Raw genomic sequence first — 24,582 nt, 5'->3', positions numbered from 1 at the left:
TTGTTTTCACAAGATAAAGGTCATGTTTCTGACAAAAAATTCTACTACATGTAGCAAGTTTTTATCCGAAATGGCTTATGTCCTTGTAATGCATAATTGAACTATTTGTTTGACAAGTAGAAAAGTACATATACCCTTACATTGTTTGTTTCATGATTTTAAATAGTAAATGTCAGCTTTACCCATCAGAGCCAAGAAATTGTTTATGTACAATCAAACAATATATGTTGAACATAATTCCACTTTGAAGTGTTACATATTTTTGAAAATAATGGTTGGCACTTGTCGACGATTTTAACCTTATTATATTGAATAGTCCAAATTTCCTTTCTGAACTGCTATGTTTAATTGATAACCCATTATTAGATAACAGTAAGTATCTAAATTGGCACTTCTAACTGTAATATGGGCAAGACAGAAATAACTGTTATTTAAGTGACGCTTTTCAAAAGGAAATAAATTGTCCATTACATTTCTAAAAACAAAGCAACCCTTTTATTTGCTGTCTATGTTTATCTGTCGCTGTATGAAAATCAGTCTCAATAAATGGAACAATGGTCAAATAAATATTTATGTTGTTTTGTTTCTTAAAAAATAAAGGAAACACCAATTATAATAAATTATATGCCAATAATAATACTTTTGCGAATCCATAAAAAACATTAATTTATATGAAAGTATAAAGCGATTTCTTTTATGAGAACCTGATAATAAAATAGCAAGCAAATCTATTTCAAGTAAGCACAAATAAAGGGTTAAATCATTTTGACCTTGATTTTATTTTTCTACGGGACCATATATGAGCTTGATTTCACTCAAACGTCTTTTGTTTACGTATGTTTTGAATATTGTTCTGTATAACTAACCAATATAACATATATTGCCAGCTCTAGTACCTTTCACGTTTCGAAAAGTTATAATTAAATGTCTTCAGCACCAAACTAAACGGCTTATACGCCATTGTTATTTTTCCCCCGAAAGTAGCATAGTATCTTTACATTTGTACCGCTTGTAAGAAATGTTACCATGGCAATCTACCATATATAATTGTCGTTGGTGAAAACATAAGTGATAAAAAGAATGTTTGTTGGCGATAAAGTTTCTGCTTTTAGGATTGTGGCCAAATATTTGTAATATGGCTGGCTAATTGATATTGATTACGCAATACCAAAGAGTTAGTGCATTGCATCACATTTGTAATTCTAAACTCTTCAAATAACAGTTAAATAATTCATGCAAAATTGTCCTCAGAATTGTAAACTTATATGTTTGATTATATGAATAGTTCATGGTTATACTTGAAAAGGTTAAATGATGCTGATATATGGAAAATACATTACGATCATAAAGTGTGCACAATAATTAAAAATGAAATTGAACAAAGGCTATCAGCTCTTCAATCATCAATTCTAAAAATACTTAAATACAACAGTAAAGGCTATTTTAACAATCATACTCCTGCAGTAGATATGACTGAATTCCAAAGTTGCTGATGAATTCGCCTGCCTTTTTCGTGTTCAAGACACCAAGTGTATTCCCTTTCAGTGATCAGACCTAAACGCATATCTAATCACCCGTTGTATATTTCAACAATCTGTCTATCTTATGTTGCAAAGTTAGAGCTTTTACCAGTTTACTGGCCAAAGTGTAGGACACATGTCACTGTCATCGTTCCTTTTCAACAACTGCTCTCAGTTCTGGTTACTTTAACATCAGTGTTTTGCAGATATGTCGCTTTAAGTGCTAGCTGAAGTAGATACATACATTGCGAAATTATCTCTTTAAATGAAACGAACAACATCAGTTACATTTTTCACTAATAACAGGAAGTTAAGAACTGCAGCTGACTTGTAATCAAAACATCTAACGGTCCCCAAATAGTTTTTGCAATATCTTTCGTATTCCAAATTTATGTAGCACATGTTTAGATAAGGTAGTTGATATGTTTCTCATTGTTTTCCAGGTTGTTTGTTATTCTTAGGTATTTTTACAATTATTTGTGTGCTTTTTTAACATATGGTTGAGGTAGCAAAATTAAATAAAATCTATCAAAAATACTTTCTATTCCATTGAAATTTTAATATATTTCATAAATTTCTAAACATGTGAGAAATTTCGAAATATATTTCACTCAGTATGGAAGATGTTGAAAAATACAGTATAGTTTGGAAGTTTTGTTAAGTGTATAGCTGAAAGGGAAGGTTGATATGCACATTATTTACAGGCCTTGGCAAATTTGTAGATGTTTATAGTTTCACTTTCTTTTGTATATAAATGTAGAAAAGGCAAATCATTTAGATATAAAATTAGAGTGTGACGTGTTAATAGAGTGATCATTTTAGAAACACCAACGTCTGCATTATCTACTTAAGACTATTAACTTGTATGTGGATAACCTACTTACACATGCAAAAATAAATAACTTACACACAGTTGCTAAAAACTGATATATACTCGTGTACCAGCGGTTTTACGAAGTAACTGGAATTAAAGAGACACTAGGAGACTTGGATAACACGTCTCATGCACATTATGCATTATGCTATAGAACGGAAACTACGTTGGCAATGACATACAGTTTTGCAGAATGACATCTTCTAGAATTACGATAATTTAGCAGCATAAATGTCATACAGACACAGAGATTTGTCAAAAATGTCAATTACACGCCAAGATGCCCCACTCGTGCCTACTTGGCGTTACCATAGCGACAGAGGATCCAATGATTACCCTAGCATAATGATCTCTGGTGTCGTTGGTATGAAAATAATGTCATTCACATCAATTTGTCTATTTGTAGAGACGCAGACAATGAGTGACTTGTATCAAGAAATTATTAAATTCCTTGCAATATAGCGGAATGAGCATTATCATGCTATTTTCTGTACTATAAGCGTTGGTACGATGATTAAACTTTATATTCGTTCTTTAAGGAACAGAAGTCATGCTTTCAACAAAAATAGCTACTGCATTGTTTATGTCCGAAATGGATTGTTTTTGTAACAAGAAATATAACGTTTTGTTTGAAAAGTAGAATACTTATACTTATCTTTACTTTGTATGTTATAACAAATGAGTTTTCTTTGGTCTTTGGTAAATTTCAGCCATATTTATCAGAGCTAGGACGTTGTCCGTATGTACAATAAGATAATTATACTTAATATATGATTATAGGTGTTAACTATTTAAAATAATTCATAGCTATTAGGGTCAATTAAACAAACCATCGACAAGGTGTCGGCTGTCCTAATATTGACCCTTCATGGAAGAACAAAACGGTTGTGTCTGTTATAGTCAAAGCTGATTTTGCTTTGTGCAAACACGAATGTCTTTAACCCTACCATGTTGGACACGATTGATTCTGCCTTTGTAACTAGTGTAGATCATGATCAGCCTGCACATCCATGCAGTCTGATCATGATCTGCACTATCCGCCATTCAGTCAGCATCGTTTTGGTAAGTCCCCCTTTTAACAGTTAATGGTACTGTCAAAATTGTAAGACGAACAAGTTTATTATAGAAATAAAGCAGTGTAAGGGTTTAGCACATTTAAAATATCTAGAAACTACCGATGGCGTCTCATACTATTTTGGACATTACGCTGTTTCAAAATAATCAGCCCTTACACTGCTTACTATAATGAACTTGTCCATCTTTCAATTTGGACAGTACCATTAACTGTTATAAGGCGTGTTTACCAGTCTATCGAAAAAAGGCACTGACTGAATGGCGAACAGTACAGATCTTGATCAGACATACGTAGTTGTCTTTGGTTCATTCTGTAAACATAACATAATGTAAGGGTTTCATTCTGATGTTGATGTAAAAAAGCTCTGTAGCGTATACCGTTTTGGAAGCTTCTGTTAAACATATTTAGGATCATATCAAGGTTCTGTTGATATGGCTGTGCAATTGTTATTGGTGAAGCTGTACAAAGGGTTTAATGCTTTAAAATGTTTCGTTTAAAATATTAGAATAACAGAATATTGATGAATGCAACATTTCCTCCTTTTCAGCTTTCTTTAAATTTTAGTAAGTAAAATTAAATTGAGGTATATACATTACATTCACAATGAATATCTATTGTAAAAAGTAAAAAAAAATTCCCTGTCAACAAGTACTAACAAGACAATCAGTACTGTTAGAAATGTAATGCTAATTCTAAAACAAATACTACAGTACATCAATGAGGTAGAGAGGTGATTTCAGTCCATAGCTTCTTATAATTTCACTTGATTATTTTTTCATGTCTTTGTCGCACAAATGTTACCCTTTATACTAGTACATCAGGTTCAAACGAATGTCAAATTTTAAAACAAACTTCGTTTAACTTTGCCAGCTCGTCCTTAAGGTTATTTAAACTTTTGGCCAGTTTATTGGCTAAGCGTTAGGAAATACCTATGTAATAATCCAAAAGATATTGTTGGTATCTGTATCTTTTGACATCGGTATTTGAAGTTCTGTCACTTAAAATGATACTCAGTAATTACAGAAAATTGCGTTATTTCCTGTCCTAAATGATATAAGCAAAACTAGATCATCCTTATATTTTTTCGCTAATAACCGGAAATTGAGAGCGGCAGCTATGTAAAGTGGAAGCGCGTGCATACTGTTAGCAAACCTCAAGATATTTGCCGATGTTTATAGTATCACCATTTTTGTAAAGAGAATGGTAGTAGAAAATGTAAAAACATAAAAAAAGTTTCAAAGTTTGTGACTCGTTTAAAAGTGGATTACTCTAGAAATTATGTTTGACCTAGTTCAAAATGGAAATCACGTCTTTTGATGAATTTTATGACAGCCGAGAAAGCCCGGACCGTAAGCCGCTTTTCGTGGAATTGTACTCTGGATATCAGTGAAGGTCCCATGTCACCGTATGAACGCACCAGTACTTTATACATGTGCAAATGTTAAGTTCTGTTCAACCCAGAGCCAGAAGTCTTTGACGGTAGCTTGCATTTCCATTTCCGTACATATACAAGATCAATCAAACCGAGCCTGTAACAGTTTTATTTTTGTCATGTTAGCAAGCTTTTGAGTTTCCACGTTTTCGATTTCATAATACTATGTCTTTAAAACAATTACAAGTTTTGTACTTGTATCAAAAGTTTTAAGTTTTAAAATCTTTAAACAAATAAAAGACTTTCGCAAACAAAATAATGAAAGATGCGTCTCAAAAGTGTAATATATAAGTATCCAAATTTGGCCGCAATAAAAACAAACTAGAGTAAATATATGAAATATTTAAATGATAAGGACCATCACGTAGGTAACGAGTGTGATAAGAGATAATCGTAAATGTATTTAATGACAAGATATAGATCAGGATTAAGAAACACCCCATAATTATGTTATTCATTATTTGAAAAAAACACAACTTGACACAGTACATCTTGTTTTTGTTATACGTAGACAAAATATACTTGATAGCCTAGTATAACTCATGCAACCCAATTTAACATATAATTTGTATTTGAATTACAACATTAAGTATTGGTAAGCGGGACACTGCAGTCACTGCTGATTATTTTCATACACATAACATTGAGGTACATACCAAAGTAGTCCCAACGACTAATACCAAAGCTAACAACACTTTTCTAAAACAAACTTTTATGATAATTTCACTGAATATAGCGATGGTATGGCAATATTATGATGGATAATATCATGATTACTACTTTTCGTGCCATTTGTTATTTATCAATTATTCAAAGCAGTCGCAACATTTAAATGCTATCATGATATTTAACCACTTGGGCTGACGCCCTTTTGCTTTGTGGTTTAATTCCTTAGTAGGTCAGACAAAAACACAAAAAGATCTTGTATATTTTCTGTCTTACATATTCAGTGAAATATTATTATACAAATTACGCTTGACTATCCGGGTAGTAATAAACCAGAAGTCATGCATCCACTTGACGTTATAATTGTACTGACTAATGTTTACCGATCAGTCTGCCCGTCAAACGTTGTTTATTGCAGATTTTATCACAGTTAAATCAACAGACAAATCAGATCATGTTAGAATATTTCCTTTGATCATTATGGCTAACGCAACATTCTAATTAACAAATAATCAAGCCCTTCGAGTTGTTTATCGTCTGATTTACCACGGTTCAGAGTTCAGAACGTAGGAATTGAACCACGAGGGCGTTATCCCGAGTGGTTAAATACTGAAGCATCTGAACGTTGAACCGTGGTAAATTAGACGATAAATCACAAGAAGGCCTTGATTGTTTTCATTCTGACATGCTCATTGATATATTTTAATAAATATTATACTGGACTTCATTTACACGAGGAGTAAAATCATAATTGACGTCATAATGCTCTCTTACCGGTCCGCGCGTCAACAGTTGTTTATCGCAGAATATACAGAGCTTTATGTCCTTCTTTGTTTAACTGGAAATCAAATCGAGCCTTGTTAGAATTAGAAATTGCTACTTCTAAAACGTATTTTCATTTTCATTTTTGTTACATAATCGTCGCCTTTATTTCAAATAATGGTAATGCTGATGATGATAATGCTGATGATGTTGATGGTGATGATGATAATAATAATAATAATAATAATAATAATTGTAACAGTGATAAACGCAATATTTATGATTGGAATAATAGATACTTAATTTATAATATTCCATACAGTTTATAAGTATATAAATATCTTTGCAACGCTACTTAACTAAAGTTGCAATGTTTACCATGGTGTTTATTCATGCAATAAATATTTTTGATAATCTGTGTGTGAGGTATCCAATGATTGGTAAACCTTATCATGAAAACTTCATCAGCTTTCGTACTTTTTCAGACCTGAAATGCATGAAAAGTTTACTGAAAATAGCATTTCAGACATAAACCAGATACATGTTTTTTTTTTGTGTTGATGTTTGACCTGAAACAGGTCAGTGTGTTTGTATTTTGACTTCCTATAGCCACCACTGGTACTCCATACCTCTTGCAAGATACAGAAAAGTTCTGCTTCCAGAGGCTTCCCTGGTTCCTTTGCTTGTCAGATGTAAAGCATAAATGCACGGGACACTTTTCTCAATTTAAGTAATTTTACCACCAGACCACTAGGGCAGTTGTTTACGTAGTTACTTCTTGAATATGCAAGCTAGAGAATGGAAAAGCAATGTATGTTTGTTAAATGTCAAGCAAGCTTTTATTCATTGTTCTGCTTATTGTACCCCCCCCCCCGACAACAAAGTTGTAAGGGGGGTATACTGGTTTCAGGTTGTCTGTCCGTCTGTCCGTAGACGCAATCTTGTGCGCACCATCTCTCCTTATCCCCTTGACAGAATTTAATGAAACTTCACACAAGTGATCAGTGCCAACAGTAGTTGTGCATGGGGCATGTTAGGTTCTTTTAGAAAAAAAAAATTGCAGAGTTATGGGACTTTGTTTTTTTGTTACTATACTATATACATAGACACAATCTTGTGTGCACCATCTCTCCTCATCCCCTTGACACAACTTAATGAAACTTCTCACAAGTGATCAGTACCAACAGTAGTTGTGCATGGGGCATGTTAGGTTCTTTTAGAAAAAAAATTTGCAGAGTTATGGGACTTTGTTTTTTTGTTACTATACTATATACATAGACACAATCTTGTGCGCACCATCTCTCCTCATCCTCTTGACACAATTTAATGAAACTTCTCACAAGTGATCAGTAATAACAGTAGTTGTGCATGGGGCATGTTAGGTTCTTTCAGAAAAATTTTTTTGCAGAGTTATGGGACTTTGTTTTTTTTTGTTACTATACTATATACATAGACACAATCTTGTGCGCACCATCTCTCCTCATCCCCTTGACACAATTTAATGAAACTTCAGACAAGTGATCAGTAATAACAGTAGTTGTGCATGGGGCATGTTAGGTTCTTTCAGCGACAAAAATTGCAGAGTTATGGGACTTTGTTTCTTGTTAACATACTATGTACATACAGTCTGCATATGCAATCTTGTGCATGCCTAATCTACCAAACCCTTACACACAATTTAGTGAAACTTCACACGAGTGATCAGTACCAACCCTAGTTGTGCATGGTGCATGTTACATTCTTTTAGATAAATATTCTGCATAGTTATGGGACTTTGTTTTTTGTTATTATACTGTATACATACAGTCTATATACATACAGTCCACATAATTATGCAATCTTGTGTGCGTCAAATTGCAATGTACTGTGTCAGTGCATGCGGGGGGTACATTCATCATCTTTAGTGATAGCTCTAGTTTCTTCTTAACACAAATGAAAATAAAAGAGAAAACAAAATCTGAATATACTAATTAAAGAACAAGGATAATACACTGATTAAGTCGTGGAATTTATTGTCCATATAGCAAATATATGGAGTTTTCCTCTAAGATGAAATTGTTCTCATAGTACTCGTAAACAAGACATAAATAATTGAACCCACTTGTCGTGTTTCTAATATGAAATAAATGGTCGTATGATTCACATGGAAAAAATAATACAATACTTCAGTCAATAAACTTTTTATGATTACGATGTGTAATTCATCTCTACAATAAACACAGTAAGATTCTGCGATCCGATTGGTTAGATTCGTCGCCTTATCTAATAACATTGGCAAACATGGTGCTAAAACGAAAAAAATCAAGATATACTTTTATTGCAGTCCACTCTTTAGGGACAAAATTCCTACAGAAATATTTATATTGTCTGTTAGAACTTGCCATCCATCGTTATATTTATTATCCATGGACTAGTGCAAGTCACTCCTGGACTTTTAAAACAACTTTGCAGACTAACAACTTCACAGACAATAAACTGTGATTTTACAATGTAATGTTAAAGATTCAGAGACATAAATTAGTCTAGTCTGTTATATCACCTGCCTCCGTTCAGTCAAAGTACAAAAATATATACTTGAAAAATGTAGATCAATTAACAAGTTGTCTTATATATTTTTCTATCTTTTTGCTTTATAGAATAGCGAAAAAAGTTTATATAGTTTTGTTAATATCCTGTTTTGTAATTCCACAGTATTATTTAATAAATGAAGGAAACCTCATTTTCTAGTAAAAAGATCCGCTTTATTTGAGAAACATTATAAACGCCATATGAGTGTAGAGGTTATGACTTTAATAACTATGCATGATTTATAATGTGCTCTCTAATTTAAGATGGTCGGTATAAAGATACCGGTTCGAGTAAATTTGCATTTATATTGCTTTGGAATGCATTAGCGCTAATCGATATTAATCTTTTCTATGACGGCGTTTTCCATTTTCACTTACATTCCAAACATACGCCTTTTGCGTCTATGGTAGCTAGTAAGATTTCATCTTTTCGTGTTAATAAAATTAATGTATATTTATTCATATATATAGTGTGAACAAAACACGTGTAAAACTAATTTCACAATTATATTTTAGAATTTCCTGTAATCAGCATAATATTTTGCAAATTTTGTCTCGTTATCTATGTTTTAGATATATATTTAGAATTTACTTCATCAATCTTCATTATTCTGGTTTTCGCGTTTAGAGCACGCAAACATATCTTGATGTAACTACACGTTTATAAGCCGCAACAAACCGTACACATTATGTTTACGACCGTGCAGTGTGCTAGGAATCAAACAAAATCAGACAACGCGTTCATTAATCAGTACAAATTGTGCCTGATCGTTGGTTAATCATTACAGCATTTTTTGTAATATTTAACTGAATGCCTAGAAATTGCCAATCTGACTAAAGTACTTGATCTTCTAAAAGCAGATCTGAGAATGACCAATTAACATTCGTTTTCTGTATATTTTGAATTTCCGATATTGCTATTTTTATTTTCGCGAATCTAATTTTATTTGAACCAATCAGACGATTGTTTCAACAAGCATTTGGCTGAACGATCAAAATAGCGTCGAATGTCAAAGGTTGAGAAAAATGTGCAGTCAGTCCGGGGCTCGAACCCATGACCTCTCGCTGACAGGGCGAGTGCCCTACCGGCTGAGCTAACCGGCTGTCTGACACCTTACGTGACCAAGTCCGTACCATGACATATGATTTCTCACAAAACACGAGGGCGTAGTCGCGATGTGGTCGTAATATGAATTGCAAATATGAAAAACTCAGGCTAAATATAGATTTTTTAAACTTCTACTCTCACATACAAACTGTTTTAAGTAAGGCTTTGTTTTTGCCACTGACCGTTCCAAGGCGGTGCCCCACTGTGTTCCTTTGTTTGTTCGTTGTGTCCTCATGTGTTGGCTTTGTGTGTGCGCGCGTGTATGTGTGTGTGTTCCTTTGTTTGTTCGTTTTGTCCTCGTATGTTGGCTTTGTGTGTGTGCACGTGTATGTGTGTGTGTGTGTGTGGTGTGCACGTCTGCGTGCTGTAGGTTTCGTTTTGGGGAGGCTACGATTTTGGTACGTGGCATTCCCTGTTTGATATTTGTCTTTGTTTTGATTGGCTACCGGAAGGGTCGTCAGAACGAGGCTATCAATAGCACGTCTTCAGATCCTATGTGCGTAGCGTTAATTGGAGATGTACTTTAGTCAGACTGAGAAATTGCCAAATGTCAAAATTTTATCTAATCAGAAACTATGGCATATTTTCTAGATCTGACTTATCTTGGGGCGTATTAAGAATAACAAGTTCGTTAAAAGTAAAAAAGTATCTTCGACGAAGACGTCATTGACCATTTATTTATGATTCGTCGATGACGTGATTAATCAACACATCTTTAGATAGGAAAAAAATAACAAAATAGTACTTGAATTTGAACTATTGTCATAGATATTGTGAACTTCTATAGATGTTTGACAGTAGGCATGCATGTAGCAGTAAATGATATATATTAAGGTTTCATGCATTTTCAGCAGACAATAATTCATTAATTTTTGCATGTGGTAAAACACAAAGAGAATGATTTCTGCAAACTTTCTCCTCTCGATCTGTCACAACTGCCACAACGAAAGAACTCTTTATGTCATCTTCATTCCCCAAACCCACGTTAAAAACACAAAACGAGAAATGCAGCGTGACAGAACGCTGTTATAATGATTATCGTCATGTTATTCTGGTTGTGGGGATAAGAACATGAAAACAAGAAAACGATAAAATGGAAACTTTTCTGAAGTCGAAGCGAAAGAACGATATTTAATAATTTGCTCCTTTTAGTTGTCTCATTCTGTCGTTCGCCAAAACAGCAAGTAAACTGACGACAGTTTTCTTTATTTTGTTTAGCCTGCTGTTTTTGTCTGTCTTTTCTGAGTTTGTGAAGGAACAAAACAACGAAACAAGAATAGAGCAGGGAAAAGCTTTTTTTGTCATTCTGGCAGGGGCGACAGGAATCAGTCACAACAAATACATATTATGTCAGTTATATTTCAGATCATGTCCAGTATTTTGATATGTATTACCATAAAAAGAAAAAAAACAAAAAAAAAAAAAAAAAAAACACACAGTCAAGTCTGCAGGTATGAACCTTTTAGTGTATAATCACATATCTAGTGATATATTTATATTAGATTTGCAAATTTGCAAATATCTGAAACGAAATTAGTAGCTTTGTATAGTAAAAGCCTAATATATAAATTTGACTCCATGATATTGGTCGATATGTATCAGATTTAAAAGCACATCATCCAGTAAATGCTATTGGATTGCAAGGAATAATTTTTTAGCAAAATATATCAAATAAGATTTATTACATTGTTTAACATTGCTTACAATTTTCGCTTCTTATTTTTGAACGCAACTCATTTTTCGACACAAGTCACAAAAAGCTCGGACCATGAAAGATATCATTAGCTTTCCCGAAGGACTTACAGTACATTTAATCTAGACCTGTACAGCTTGTCTGCAACACTAAATAGTTATTTAATGGTGTGTTTGACGCGGCAATTGTTCACATAGAACCTCTTTGTTATAGATGAAACCTCTAGAAATCAGGGTAATTACCGAATTATTAACTGAATGAGATATCGTTCATTCTGTACAAAGATGGCGGTATGTATTACATATTAGACTGCCTTTTAGAATATAATTGCATAAAGGCGAAAATTATAAATCATTTGCTCCTGTCATAACTGGTGGATAGCTTTATCCAATAGTTTATTTCAATTACAGATAATACTTCCATTAAATAACCTTATTGATCGTCAAATATCATGCTTTTCCGAGACAATTCCAATTTCAAAATGCTCCTAATCAAAGAGAAAAAACATGCAATCAAGCTCAAAGCTCAAATCGTTTTCATTTTCAGGGACTATTATAGATAATAGGGACTAAGTTATGATTGATTAAGTTGTTTATCGGAGATCATGCAAGAAACACTGGGAAATCAAAAACACCATCAATCAACCTTATTTGTGATCATAATATTATGCCAGAGTTTTCTGTCTCACGTTCTTCAAGTTACAGCAATAATATCGAAATGTTAAATTGAGGTTTTCGCTTTGCCAGTGCTAATATTAAGTAGATAAACCTACCTATAAAACCTAGCTCTGAAACAATGTCCATTCCATTCATCTGGGTTTATCTAGCGTCGTGAAAAGACCCAAAATTGTTACGGTGTGACATATAATGTGTTTTTAATGATTACCATTCAAAACCTGTTACTGAAGGAGCTCTTATCCTGTTGTAAGGGCCCGCCTTAGCTTATGTCTTGTTGGTATATTAATATACTTGTTGCGATTTAATCTCCTTTTGGGTCCTTTCAGTTTTGCACATGGAAGAAGAAGGTCGTTTGCAAATAGATGCGAGGGTTGATTTTGCTTCTTATCGAAAGAATCCTTGATTGTTTATACTTGCTGATGTTTAATATATCATATGTATTTGTATATTGACATTTATGTGAAGCTGTGAACCAGCCATTAATTTAAACGAAATTAGATACTAATTGCTTGCTATAGTAAAACTATTAATACTAAAAGTAATGTATTCATACAACTGTCTTGGGTTGTTCTTTTTAGTATTATTATTTCTGTGCCAAGCTATCTTCAGTAACAACAAACAAACTTGCTTTAAACCCCCAGTTTCCTTTATATAGGTTACTGACCGTTCCAAGGCGGTGTCCCTATTTTCAACTAGTTGTTTTATCTGTTGTTTATTGTCTGTTGTGTATATTTCTTGATTGTTGTAAGAGTTTTTTCCTCCTCCTCATTCCCCCTATTGCCCCTCCTTTCCCTTGCATTTACGTTACTTTTGCATCCCCTCCTTCTTTACTTTAAGTAAGTTTTCGTGGCTCCCCTTTGTTTTGGCAGCCGGAATCCTACGACGGTACACGATTGTTTTTTTTCTACGTGTGTGTGTGCGTTTGTATGCTTGTGAGTCTATAACGATGCACTACTGTTTCCTTATGTGTTGCTTGTTTTCTGTGTTATTCAGTTAGTCTTGATTGTATGTTTATATTTGGACACGTGTGTCCGCGCTATCGTGGTGTACGTTGTAGTGTGACTGTTATTAAGGCACGTGACATTCCCTGTGTATATTCGTCCTTGTTCAACTTTCCACTTCGGGTTCCCCCCCCCCCCCCCCCCCAATTTTGCCCCTTACCACTTCCTTCTCCTCCATCTATTTTAGCATAAATTAATATGTACTTGTTGGATGTTCGAAGCAACCCCTCTGAAATATTTTTCCATTACAGTTTCTTCTTGTGCAAATGCGTGGCTCTGTGACTGTGTTTTTGGTGCTCTGTTATTCCGAGAAATCTACCCTTACCTCTTATCTTGTGCCAACACAAAAGAGAATTCATTTAAAGAATTCTCATTTCATACAAAATCGTTTGGAGTTTTAGAAAAAATACTATGCCCTTTTCCTTTTGAAGAAATTGAGAGAATTTGTCCCAACTATATTGTGAAACGACCCATGTTATCTTTCTCATGCGTTTGTTTTCGCTTTTCAGAGTTTTGTTATTTATATTGTAAACGTTATTACTGTTCTATATGTTTTATATTATTATGTTTTATTGTGTATTTGTAATGTATTAAGACTATTGGTCAGCAAGCTGCCCACTGCTATGATAAGCCCCGCCTACTGTACTGCCTCTCTGATACCAATATAATTATTATGTTGTTGAATTTTAGAATTAGAATAGATTTAGTAACTATCAAAGTGACTTGTGTCTTTCTAGTCTAATGACTATACAAGATTATATCCTATTAAGAACCCACAGAAACATTACATTTTTTGGCGACGAGCATGGAAATTAAAAATAGTGCCATAAAGGATTATAAATATTTATAATACAATTTCTTCAAGAATCAAGACTGATCTATTCTCTCGAGATGGCTACCAGAAGATTGGACTTGCCAACGCCAAAACCATTTAAAGTTTTGGGACAAAACACTAATTTATCAAGCACGTGGGACAACTACATGAAAAGATTTGAATATTATTTATCAGCAAGTGGAATTACAAAGGATGAACAAAAGAAAGCTTTGTTATTACACCTGGGAGGAGAAGAAATACAGGATATTTACGAAACTATGACTTGTGACAGGACAACATATCAAAACACTGTGGATGCTTTAACCCGATACTTCAATCCTAAGAAAAACATTGCGTATGAACGCCATATTTTCAGACAAGCATCACAAGAACAGCACGAAACAATAGACAATTTCATCATCAGATTGAAAAAGCTAGCAGTAACATGTGATTATCCAGACGGATCAGCCAATGATATGATCCGAGATCAAGTTGTTGAAAAGTGCCGATCGACAGAACTTAAGAAAAAATTCTTACGTGAGACAGATCTCACACTGGATAAAATACAATCAATTTCCCGTGCATTAGAATTGGCGGACTTACACGCGACCAAAATGGAAGAAATTAACAACGGTCACAGGAAAACCGAGAATTCCCAAGCAGCTTCTTACATGCCCGCGCAGGACGAATCAACATACAAAATCAGCAAAGCGCCGTATCATCATTATCAACATCAGCATCAACAGCAACAAAAGAAAACACGGAAACAGTACCAACCAAGGGCACGACCAACACAGCAACCTTCTAAATTCAAAACCTGTTATCGTTGTGGAGGCACAGGGCACAGTGGCCATGAGTGTATGAAATCGCGAAATATTGTGTGCCATAAATGCAAAAAGTTAGGTCATTACGCAAATATGTGTAAATCAAAGAAAGTAGAAGTGCGTTTAGTGGATGATGAATTCTCAGAGGATTACACATTTCAATTAAACACACAAAATAAGTCTCCTCATGTGAACGTAGAAATCGAAGGAATTGAATGTTCATTATTAATCGATTCTGGATCTAGTGTTAATTGTTTGGATCGCGCTACATATGAGAAAATAAGATCAGGTGATACAAAAATTTCAAGTGCTCAGTCAAAAATCTATCCTTATGCGCAATCAAAGCCAATCAAAACGATTGGAGTAGCAGAATTCAATGTGAAAATAGGTGGAAAAGTTGTAAAATTGAAATTCCACATAATTGATCGCGTATGCACACCATTACTTGGATTTAAAAGTGCAGTTGAGCTTGGATTATTAGAATTCAATGTCAGTAGTGTTATCGTAGAAGAAAATAGTGTGAAAGAAATAATTTCGGAATATGAAGATAGATTTCAAGGGCTAGGGAAACTGAAAGATTTCCAGCTTAAATTAAATATCAACAAGGATATTAAACCAGTAGCGCAACCTGCCAGACGTATTCCATTCAAAATGCGTGAACAAGTGAAACAACAAATAAAACAACTTCTGGATCAGGACGTCATAGAAAAAGTCGAAGGTGCCACACCATGGACATCACCATTACTTTGCGTGCCAAAACAAAATGGTCAGATTCGTCTTTGCGTAGATATGAGGGTCGCGAATACAGCTATCCAGCGAGAACGTTTCCCACTACCAAACATAGAAGAAACACTGGAAGAACTTAACGGAGCACGATACTACACAAAACTTGACTTAAATATGGGCTATCATCAAATAGAACTGGATGAAGAGTCGAGAGAAATTACAACGTTCGTTACAAACGAGGGACTATATAGATATCGTAGACTCATGTTCGGGATATCGTGCGCACCGGAAATATATCAACGCATTCTTCAGCAGACAATACAAGACATACCGAACTGTAAAAATATATCTGACGACATCCTAATATGGGGCGACACAAAGGCAGCAAATGACAAAACATTGCGAGATGTTTTGCAACGTCTTAGAGACAAAACTTTGACTCTAAACAAAGATAAATGTGACTTTTGTAAGACAAGCATTGAATTCATGGGACATACACTGACATCAGAAGGTCTCAAGCCACAACAATCCAAGATCCAGGCTGTTTTGGACACAGAACCACCACAGAATGTGAAAGAAGTGAAATCCTTCTTAGGACTAGTGACATATTGTGCGAAATTTCTGCCAAATTACGCAACTGTATCTGAACCAATCAGAAAATTGACAAGGAAAAACATTAAATTCGAATGGGGACGCGAGCAGATGGAAAGTTTCCAAGAACTTAAGGACTTACTCACAAGTGCTAGTGTCATGGCATATTATAATCCAAACGCTGAAACTACAATCACGGTCGATGGATCACCTGTTGGATTAGGTGCTATACTTGCCCAAAAACAAAGTGATGGACACTTTAGACCTGTGGCATATGCTAGTAGAACATTGAATCAAACAGAAAGACGATATTCCCAGATAGAAATCGAAATGTTAGCATGTGTATGGGGTGTGGAAAGGTTTCGAACCTATGTCTATGGACAACCATTCAAACTACTTACAGATCACCGCCCATTGTTGAACATCTTTAAACCTACACACAAACCGCCAGCACGTCTAGAACGTCTACTAATGAGGCTACAATGCTACAATTTCACAGTAGAACATCAGCCAGGAATCTCCAATCCAGCCGACATTCTCTCAAGGTCAACATTCAATAAAGAAAATTGTGAAATCTCAAACATTACCGAGAAATACCTAGACTATGTATGTGAAAATTCAGTGCCAAAAGCCATGACCTTAGATCAAATTGATAAAGAATCATCTCAGGACAAATTCACACAGCAATTAATCAAGTGCATAAATCATGACAAATGGCCGAAAGCTGAAGAATTCAAAACATTCTTTAAAATTCGCAGAGAATTGTCTACTCATAACAATATCATATTACGTGGAAATAGGATAGTTATTCCACAAGCTATGAGAGGTCAAGTGTTAAAAATAGCACATGAAAGTCACCAGGGAATTGTAAAGACTAAACAAATGTTGAGAGAGAAAGTGTACTGGCCAGGAATTGACTCAGAAATAGAGGAATTAATTAGGACTTGCGAACAATGCCAGCTAAACTCCTTTCCTCCAAAACAACCAACAATCACACCTACGGAATTACCAGACCGCCCGTGGCAAACTGTAGGGATGGACCTTACAGGACCGTTCCCCGGGGGAGAACATATTCTTGTAGTCATTGACTACTACTCCAGATTTCCAGAAGCAGAAATCATCAAAAATACATCATCAAGAACAATAATAAATAAACTGATGCGTATTTTCGCAACACATGGACTACCGGAAACTATAAAAACTGACAATGCGCCAAATATGGTATCAGCTGAAATCACAGAATTTTTCAGACGAAATGGAATAAAACACCATCGCGTTACACCATACCATCCACAAGCTGCAGGACTTGTGGAAAACTTCAATAAAACTTTAGGAAAAAGCTTAAAAGCTGCAGTTTCAAGTAAGAAAAACTGGAGAATTGAAATTTACAAATTCCTGATGGATTATAGGACGACACCGCACGTAGCAACAGGAGCAGCTCCAGCTACACTGTTATTCAACAGAACAGTCAAAAATAAACTTCCTCACATTGAAAAACATAAAAATGACATAACAGTTAGACAAAGGGACAATAGACAAAAACAAAAAATGAAAAAGTATGCAGATAGGAGATGTAGCAAACAGAATGTAATATACAAGCTAGGACAGAAAGTGCTAGTTCGTAACAGAAAATTCGGAAAACTTTGTCAAAACTGGGAAAACAATAAATACACTGTTGTTGGTCAGAAGGGAAATACTTTGATTTTGAAATCTGTGTACAATGAATTGTTTAGAAGACACATTTCACAAGTCAGACCATTGTATGAGAGGAATAATTACAAATAAACTTGCAGTGAACTTTCTGGTATTTATGTTTCCACAGGTGTCACATGTGCAAAATAAACTGTATCAATATTCTGAGACTGTGTTTAACTTTAACAGCCATTAAGGTATCATTCAAATTGCAGGCATAAACATTAATCTCATTATTTCAGGACAGTTCCGTGAAACTTGTATCTAAATGAAATTTATTGCTTTTGAAATGTTCACAGTATCTGAATTAATGATTGTTTTATAACTTGCCTTAACATTAAGCATGATTTGAAATAATTACCTTGTTTTTATTTCAGCCAGATTCAACTTTCTGTGAACTTGATTAATTGATAACAGACATTTATTTCTTAGGAAAAGGCGGATGTAATGTATTAAGACTATTGGTCAGCAAGCTGCCCACTGCTATGATAAGCCCCGCCTACTGTACTGCCTCTCTGATACCAATATAATTATTATGTTGTTGAATTTTAGAATTAGAATAGATTTAGTAACTATCAAAGTGACTTGTGTCTTTCTAGTCTAATGACTATACAAGATTATATCCTATTAAGAACCCACAGAAACATTACAGTATTCTTCAGTCATATTGTAAAAGTCGTTACTTTTTTTTGTTTAGTTTGTGTATGCTTTCTTAATTAATCATTGCTTGTTATTATAATTCTTGTTTCGTCACTGTTTCTCCAAATATCATGTTTGTTATTCTGTTTCATGCTTATTGCTATGTGATATTTTCAAGCAATACATTAATCGTACATTAATATCATCATGCAGGCTAGCAGGATTACCCTGTCTTGATACAATTCTGAAATATGTTGTTGACTCTTTTTGTGGCAAAATATTAGGCAAAATATTAGACAAAGTATCATAGTTGAAAGATAAACATGTGTATTTCGGAATCGTTGCATGTATTTCGGAATCGTTGCATGTTAATGTAACGAACTTTTGAAAAGTTCAACAATCGTTTCTTTACAAAACAAACGGTTTTCACTTTTATTCTTATATCTGAAATTTACTAAAGACATCTTGCCAAGATCTTAAAAGAGATTTTCTCTAGACAATGGCTAATATGGAAGCTGTTTTGAATTAGATTCGAGTTCAGCAGCCAACAACTTTACCAGCCCTTTATGTTTGAACAACTTAAAATAAGCTTTAAATGGACATTTCAGACTTCATTAGGTAAGTGATGGAAACACAGCCATAATTATGAACATTTTTGGTCGAATATAAAATATCCTTCCTCTATCAAAGCGCTTGAGTTGATATTAGTTTACATTCCTAAGCAGTCATTTAACGGAATGTTAAAGTAAACAAACAAGAATTATAATTTCCCATCCATTCAGAGCTAGTTAACTTTAGATATGTAAACTATAAATACCGTGTGGGAAGGTATTTGAACTTAATGATTAAAAGTTCACAACATTTTAATACTGTAAATATTTGTACTGCTTGTAAATATCTCATTTCTGCTTTCCAAAAAAAAAAAAAAAATATCAATTTATCTTTAGTCAACGTGATGATGTTGCCTCTCGTACAAAGTCTCACCTTAGGTCACAGCATGGGCAATGACATTAATCACGTGATTTGTTTTAAACAGAGACGGTTGTCGTTTTAAAGTTTTAAACGCATTAAATTGCATTTTTGTTGGCTTTGAATAAAATTGGAGGCCATTATAAATACATGTAGATGGTACATTCAATTTATTTTTAATTAAATATAAAATGATATTTCCCCACTGTAAAAATAAATGTAGGCTGTGTGATATTTCATAAGATAAATACAGCCTTGATTTTTTTTTTAGATATTTATATATATATTTTATTCGAAGAAGATATATTTTCGAAAGGTCACGATAGAGTATTCAAATGTTTTGTTTATGGTTAAGTTTTGAACATAGTTTACAAGCGGAGGTTATCCAGTTTTTCTAAACGTTTTACTGTATTTTATGCATTGTTCACTGCTTAAGGAGCTTTACCACATATTTTGATATATGTATTCAAATAAGCGTTTTGTCTATACATGTGTACTGACAAAGGGATGAACTTCCAAACCGCATAAACAGTCTAAAACAGAGCGGTTTACAAAAATCTTTTCTGAAAGAGGGAACAGTGTGCACATGCATTCACTCCGCAATTTTTTTTGCATAATATCGTTCTATGCCTCAGTGGGATATTCTTATAGATATAAGAATGACAGAAACACTGGAGCGAGCGGAATTATATATGTATATAGAAAACCTGACATGACATGAAATACTGTACGATATGTATGCAAAGTGCCGTTATCTGAGCAAATAATGTCTTTAATTATTCATTTCCTAGCTTTCGGTCTTTATACAACAATAAGGATATAGCCATGTGCGCCTTATTTTATGTTGCCATTTTATGCAATATATGTCAAACTTTAATGAAATTCCTCTGATATGGCGATTTAGGCAATATTACGTTACAAAATCCTTTGATTTTTTGTTTTAGACTTATTTGTTTTAAACCTGAGCTGTTTTATTAAGTAATGCCTGTAAGAATTGTCAAGATAAAAACTGAGAGGAGGATGAATGAAATAATAATTGATTTAAAGTTCAACAGCAAACGAAAAGATGCAGAATGATATATTTTATTACATACTTTAAAGTAACAACATTTGTCTCAGGGCAGAGTCATATAAACCACGCATTCATTATTACGTACATGTGTTAAACGGCAAGGTCTTGTTTTGTATGGCTACTGGAATTTATATACTGACATTCTATGCACTCGTGCCAATTTAAGTTTCGACGTGCCAGGAATTGAGAAGGCACACTGATGCCATTTAACAAGTGTACAATAATATATTTGGTCGTGCTACAGGAGGCAGACAACGATGTTTGTATTGCCCTACCAGACTGTATGACGTCTGAAAGTAATTTATTTGTATTTATTTAATATTTGCATTACAAAACACTATATCTTTATACGGCACAGATATGCGTGCGGGAAACTTAGACGCAGTTGGGAGTATGCTTGTTCAAATAAAAAGTCCACAAAATTGTCCAATGCTTCATTGCTAAATAACAGACGTAATACTTATTTCATTATTAAAGAAATCTATCATTTATCAGTTGTGCTTAGGAATCATTCTTTCAAATTAAAAAAGCATAGAAAGTCATCAATACAATAAGAGACATACAGAAATCAATGTTTTGAGGCCCGCATAGCGACGAAGTTTCTCTACATAAATATCTGTATCTGTTAGATGCATCTGTTTCGCTAATATACAATTGATAGGATATGCATTTATACAGTTTAGATAATCCAGTCCATTAGTGTGTCCATGCATAAATATGGCTTTACACTGATGATATGTAAGGCCTCGATGTTTTGCACTGTTTATACTATTACAATTAGTAAGTCCATTTGCCTCATGACAAAAGCATGTTTGATTAGTAAGGTATAACATGAATGGCCTGAATAGATATCCATAAAGAAAAAATGCTAAAAAATAAAGTAAATTAATTGAATTTGTTTCATTCCGAAAGGAAGCGATACTTTTTTAATTATTTTTAACTGACACGTCTTTAGAATTTATGTCAGTGATTCAATGAGTTTATGACATTTTTTATTCAAATAACACACCCAAGTGATCTGTGAAATGCATATTGTTTTGTTGATGCAAAAATCAAATTGTTGTAAATTGTCTTTGGCTGTATCGTACTCACCAATAAAGATCAATAATTTTCGATAAAGTAACTGTTTTAATGGAAATTTGATATCTGGACAAGGAAATATGCTAAGAGAAAGCATAGCCAACACTTGTGTTACTTGGATGGATTAAAACAAACACTATTGGTATTTAGTCTTAATTCCGATCAGACAAATCGAATCTTTTTTAACTTTTTTGATCTTTTTATTGTCAAATTTTCATTGTTCATTTCTAGAGTCCATCTTTGGCTTTGGCTCAGATTATATCGTTCTGAGAACTTCTGTATTACTTCAAGTGTGACAAAGCTCAATATCTACATAACAGACTAATGTTTTAGAATTTTCAATTTGCTGCAAAATAAAAAAAAGCAAAGAAAAAAAAAAATAAAATAAAAATAAAAATAACGGTTTGTATTTGCCCTATCTGTGTTTCAGATTTTGCTTTCTGTGAAATCATTAATAACGACACGATGATATGTATTGATAAGAGACCCATGATATTTTCGCTTCCCTCACAATCTTGTATTTTTGTAGATAACAAAAACATTCTGCTTCACCCTTTCGTATACTTTGAACATTCTCATTTACTTTGGCTGCAAGAGCACGCTAACATTTCTTTGAGACTATAATGCATTATAGCATCAGTTGAAAATGGTAACTAACATTACACCATTTTATCTTGTATAGAAGTTATATCCCTGTAGCGGTAGCCAAACACTTTCAAGTGCGGTAACTCAATCACTGAATAGATTTTATTGCAGATTTATGAACTGAATTTGAAATGTCTCGAAATAGCTCAAAATGTCACATAATTCAGATGCATGAGATAAACATTGTAGCTGTCTGTAAATCTGTTTCGTTTGATTATATGGCAGGTCATGATTAAGGTTTCCTCCCTGACATTTATTTAGAAAATAGCAGTAGCGCAAGCTCAGTGACTTGCAAAAGGGATCAGTTATTTGAGGTCAACGACCAAAACAGCTCCATCACGGTGTATTAAAAAAGGGACACAGCTGTCAATATAAAGTTTATTAAGTATTTGTTGTCGATACTTCCATGAATTATTTCTGAAGTGTACTAACATATTATATGTAACACGGAAAAACGTGTTCTCCTAGTGTTCTCTAAGGATTTTGTAGATTTACAAAATGACAAGATGAAACAATTTGAGACAAGTGTTTATCTAAGGAATCAAGTGAAAATTATTTTGAGTTTTCATTCTCCAACATTGCTACGACTGCGAACAATAATCGGTCATTCAAAGCATCGAGCAATTTATTTCAGTTATTTAGAGAAGTAACAACCAACTTTTGAAAATAGCGTAAGTGCGAGGTTGGCATGCCCTAAACGCGTTTAACCCCCCCCCCCCCCCCCCAGTTTCCTTTACTTAGGTTACTGACCGTTCCAAGGCGGTGCCCTTATTTTCAACAGGTTGTTTTGTCTGTCTTGTATTATGTGTTGCGTATGTTTTCTTGTTTGTTGTAAGCGTTTTTCCTCCGCCCCACTCCCCCTTTTGCCCTCTCCTTTCCCTTGCATTTACGCTACCTTGTGCATCCCCTCCCCCTTTACTTTTAGTAAGTTTTCGTGGCTCCTCTTTGTTTTGGCAGCCGAAGCCCAAGACGGTACTTGATTGTTTTTTCCTACTTGAGTGGGTGCGTTTGTAAGCTTGTGAGTCTATAACGGTGCCCTACTGTTTTCTTATGTGTTGCTTGTTCGTTTTTCTTTGTTATTCAGTTGGTCGTCGTTGTGTGTTTATCTTTGGTACATGAGTGTCTGCACTATTGTGGTTCACGTTGTAGTGTGACTGTTTGTTTTAAAGAACATGGCATTCCCTTGTATATTCGTCCTTGCTCAACTTTCCTCTTCGGATTCCTCCCCCACCCCCGACCCCATTTCGCCCCTTACCAATTCTTTCCCCTTTATCAATATTTAGCTTATATTAATATGTACTTGTTGGATGTTTGAAGCAACCCGTCTGAAATTTTTTTTCCATTACAGCTTCTTTTTGTTGTGGGCCTACTATGTAAATGCGTGGCTCTGGGGCTGTGTTTTTTTTATGCTATGTGCTTCCGAGAAATCTACCCTTACCTGTTATCTTTTGACATAGTGTGCGATATAATCTGCCTAACTATAAATTAAATATCGAAATGTGAGCGTTGAAAGAGCTGAATACATTGTAGATCTGGTTTTTCCTGAAATATATTTATAGAAAAGACTACAGGGCTTCCGAGATTCAAAAGTTATCCAGGGATTGCACGTAAACTGGTTAATTGGTTTTATACAGTTATTAGGTCATATTAACATTTCTTCAATCCAAAGTACTGATTCTAACTGGTAGTAATTTCATTGATTTTACGACTTACGTAAGTTTTGTTAAAAGGATTCAAGCCCCTTTCTGACCTATCGAAATGGTGAATGACATTGGCACTAGAGCAGAAAGAAAAATAAACTTAGTAGGAGTGTTTGTGCATTTTTTTCTATAACGTTGAAGAAAACTGAAAGCACGCGTAATTTTTTCGCGATAAAAAACAAAACAACTTTGAATGACTTGTTTGCGATGGAAGATATGCACAGTACCCTTTCGTCGAAATGCGTGCTTTATGTATAAAATGCACGACGGAAGAGGCCTAGTTTATTCCCGTTCATGGCAATGTTTGTCATACTATATATGAGGGTAGAGTATAACATATACAATAACATTTTTGTTGGTAATGTGCCAGTGGTTACACCGGACTAAAATTCCAGTGAAGCGACAATTAACCAGATTTAAACCAAATTATTGCAATGAGAATGTGACCTATATAT

The 24,582-nt window shown here is 34.2% G+C and overlaps 2 protein-coding genes across 2 annotated transcripts in view; both read left to right on the top strand.

Annotated features, from left to right (window-relative positions):
* LOC123536023 (glutathione hydrolase 1 proenzyme-like) overlaps positions 1-24,582 on the top strand; it is a 125,967-nt gene that overhangs the window by 1,263 nt on the left and 100,122 nt on the right. The window lies entirely within an intron of this gene.
* On the top strand, positions 14,267-18,115 carry LOC128550179 (uncharacterized protein K02A2.6-like). The gene has a single exon (XM_053528644.1). It carries the CDS (start codon positions 14,267-14,269, stop codon positions 18,113-18,115), a length of 3,849 nt encoding a protein of 1,282 aa, XP_053384619.1.

Source organism: Mercenaria mercenaria, chromosome 17, assembly GCF_021730395.1.
Source record: "Mercenaria mercenaria strain notata chromosome 17, MADL_Memer_1, whole genome shotgun sequence".
NCBI classification, from domain to species: domain Eukaryota; kingdom Metazoa; phylum Mollusca; class Bivalvia; order Venerida; family Veneridae; genus Mercenaria; species Mercenaria mercenaria.
The sequence above is the reverse complement of the archived record's forward strand: the minus strand, read 5'-3'. Positions and strand labels throughout refer to the sequence as shown.

Coding starts and splice junctions, on each gene's coding strand:
- LOC128550179 (XM_053528644.1), top strand. CDS start 14,267: ATGGCTACCAGAAGATTGGACTTGCCAACGCCAAAACCATTTAAAGTT.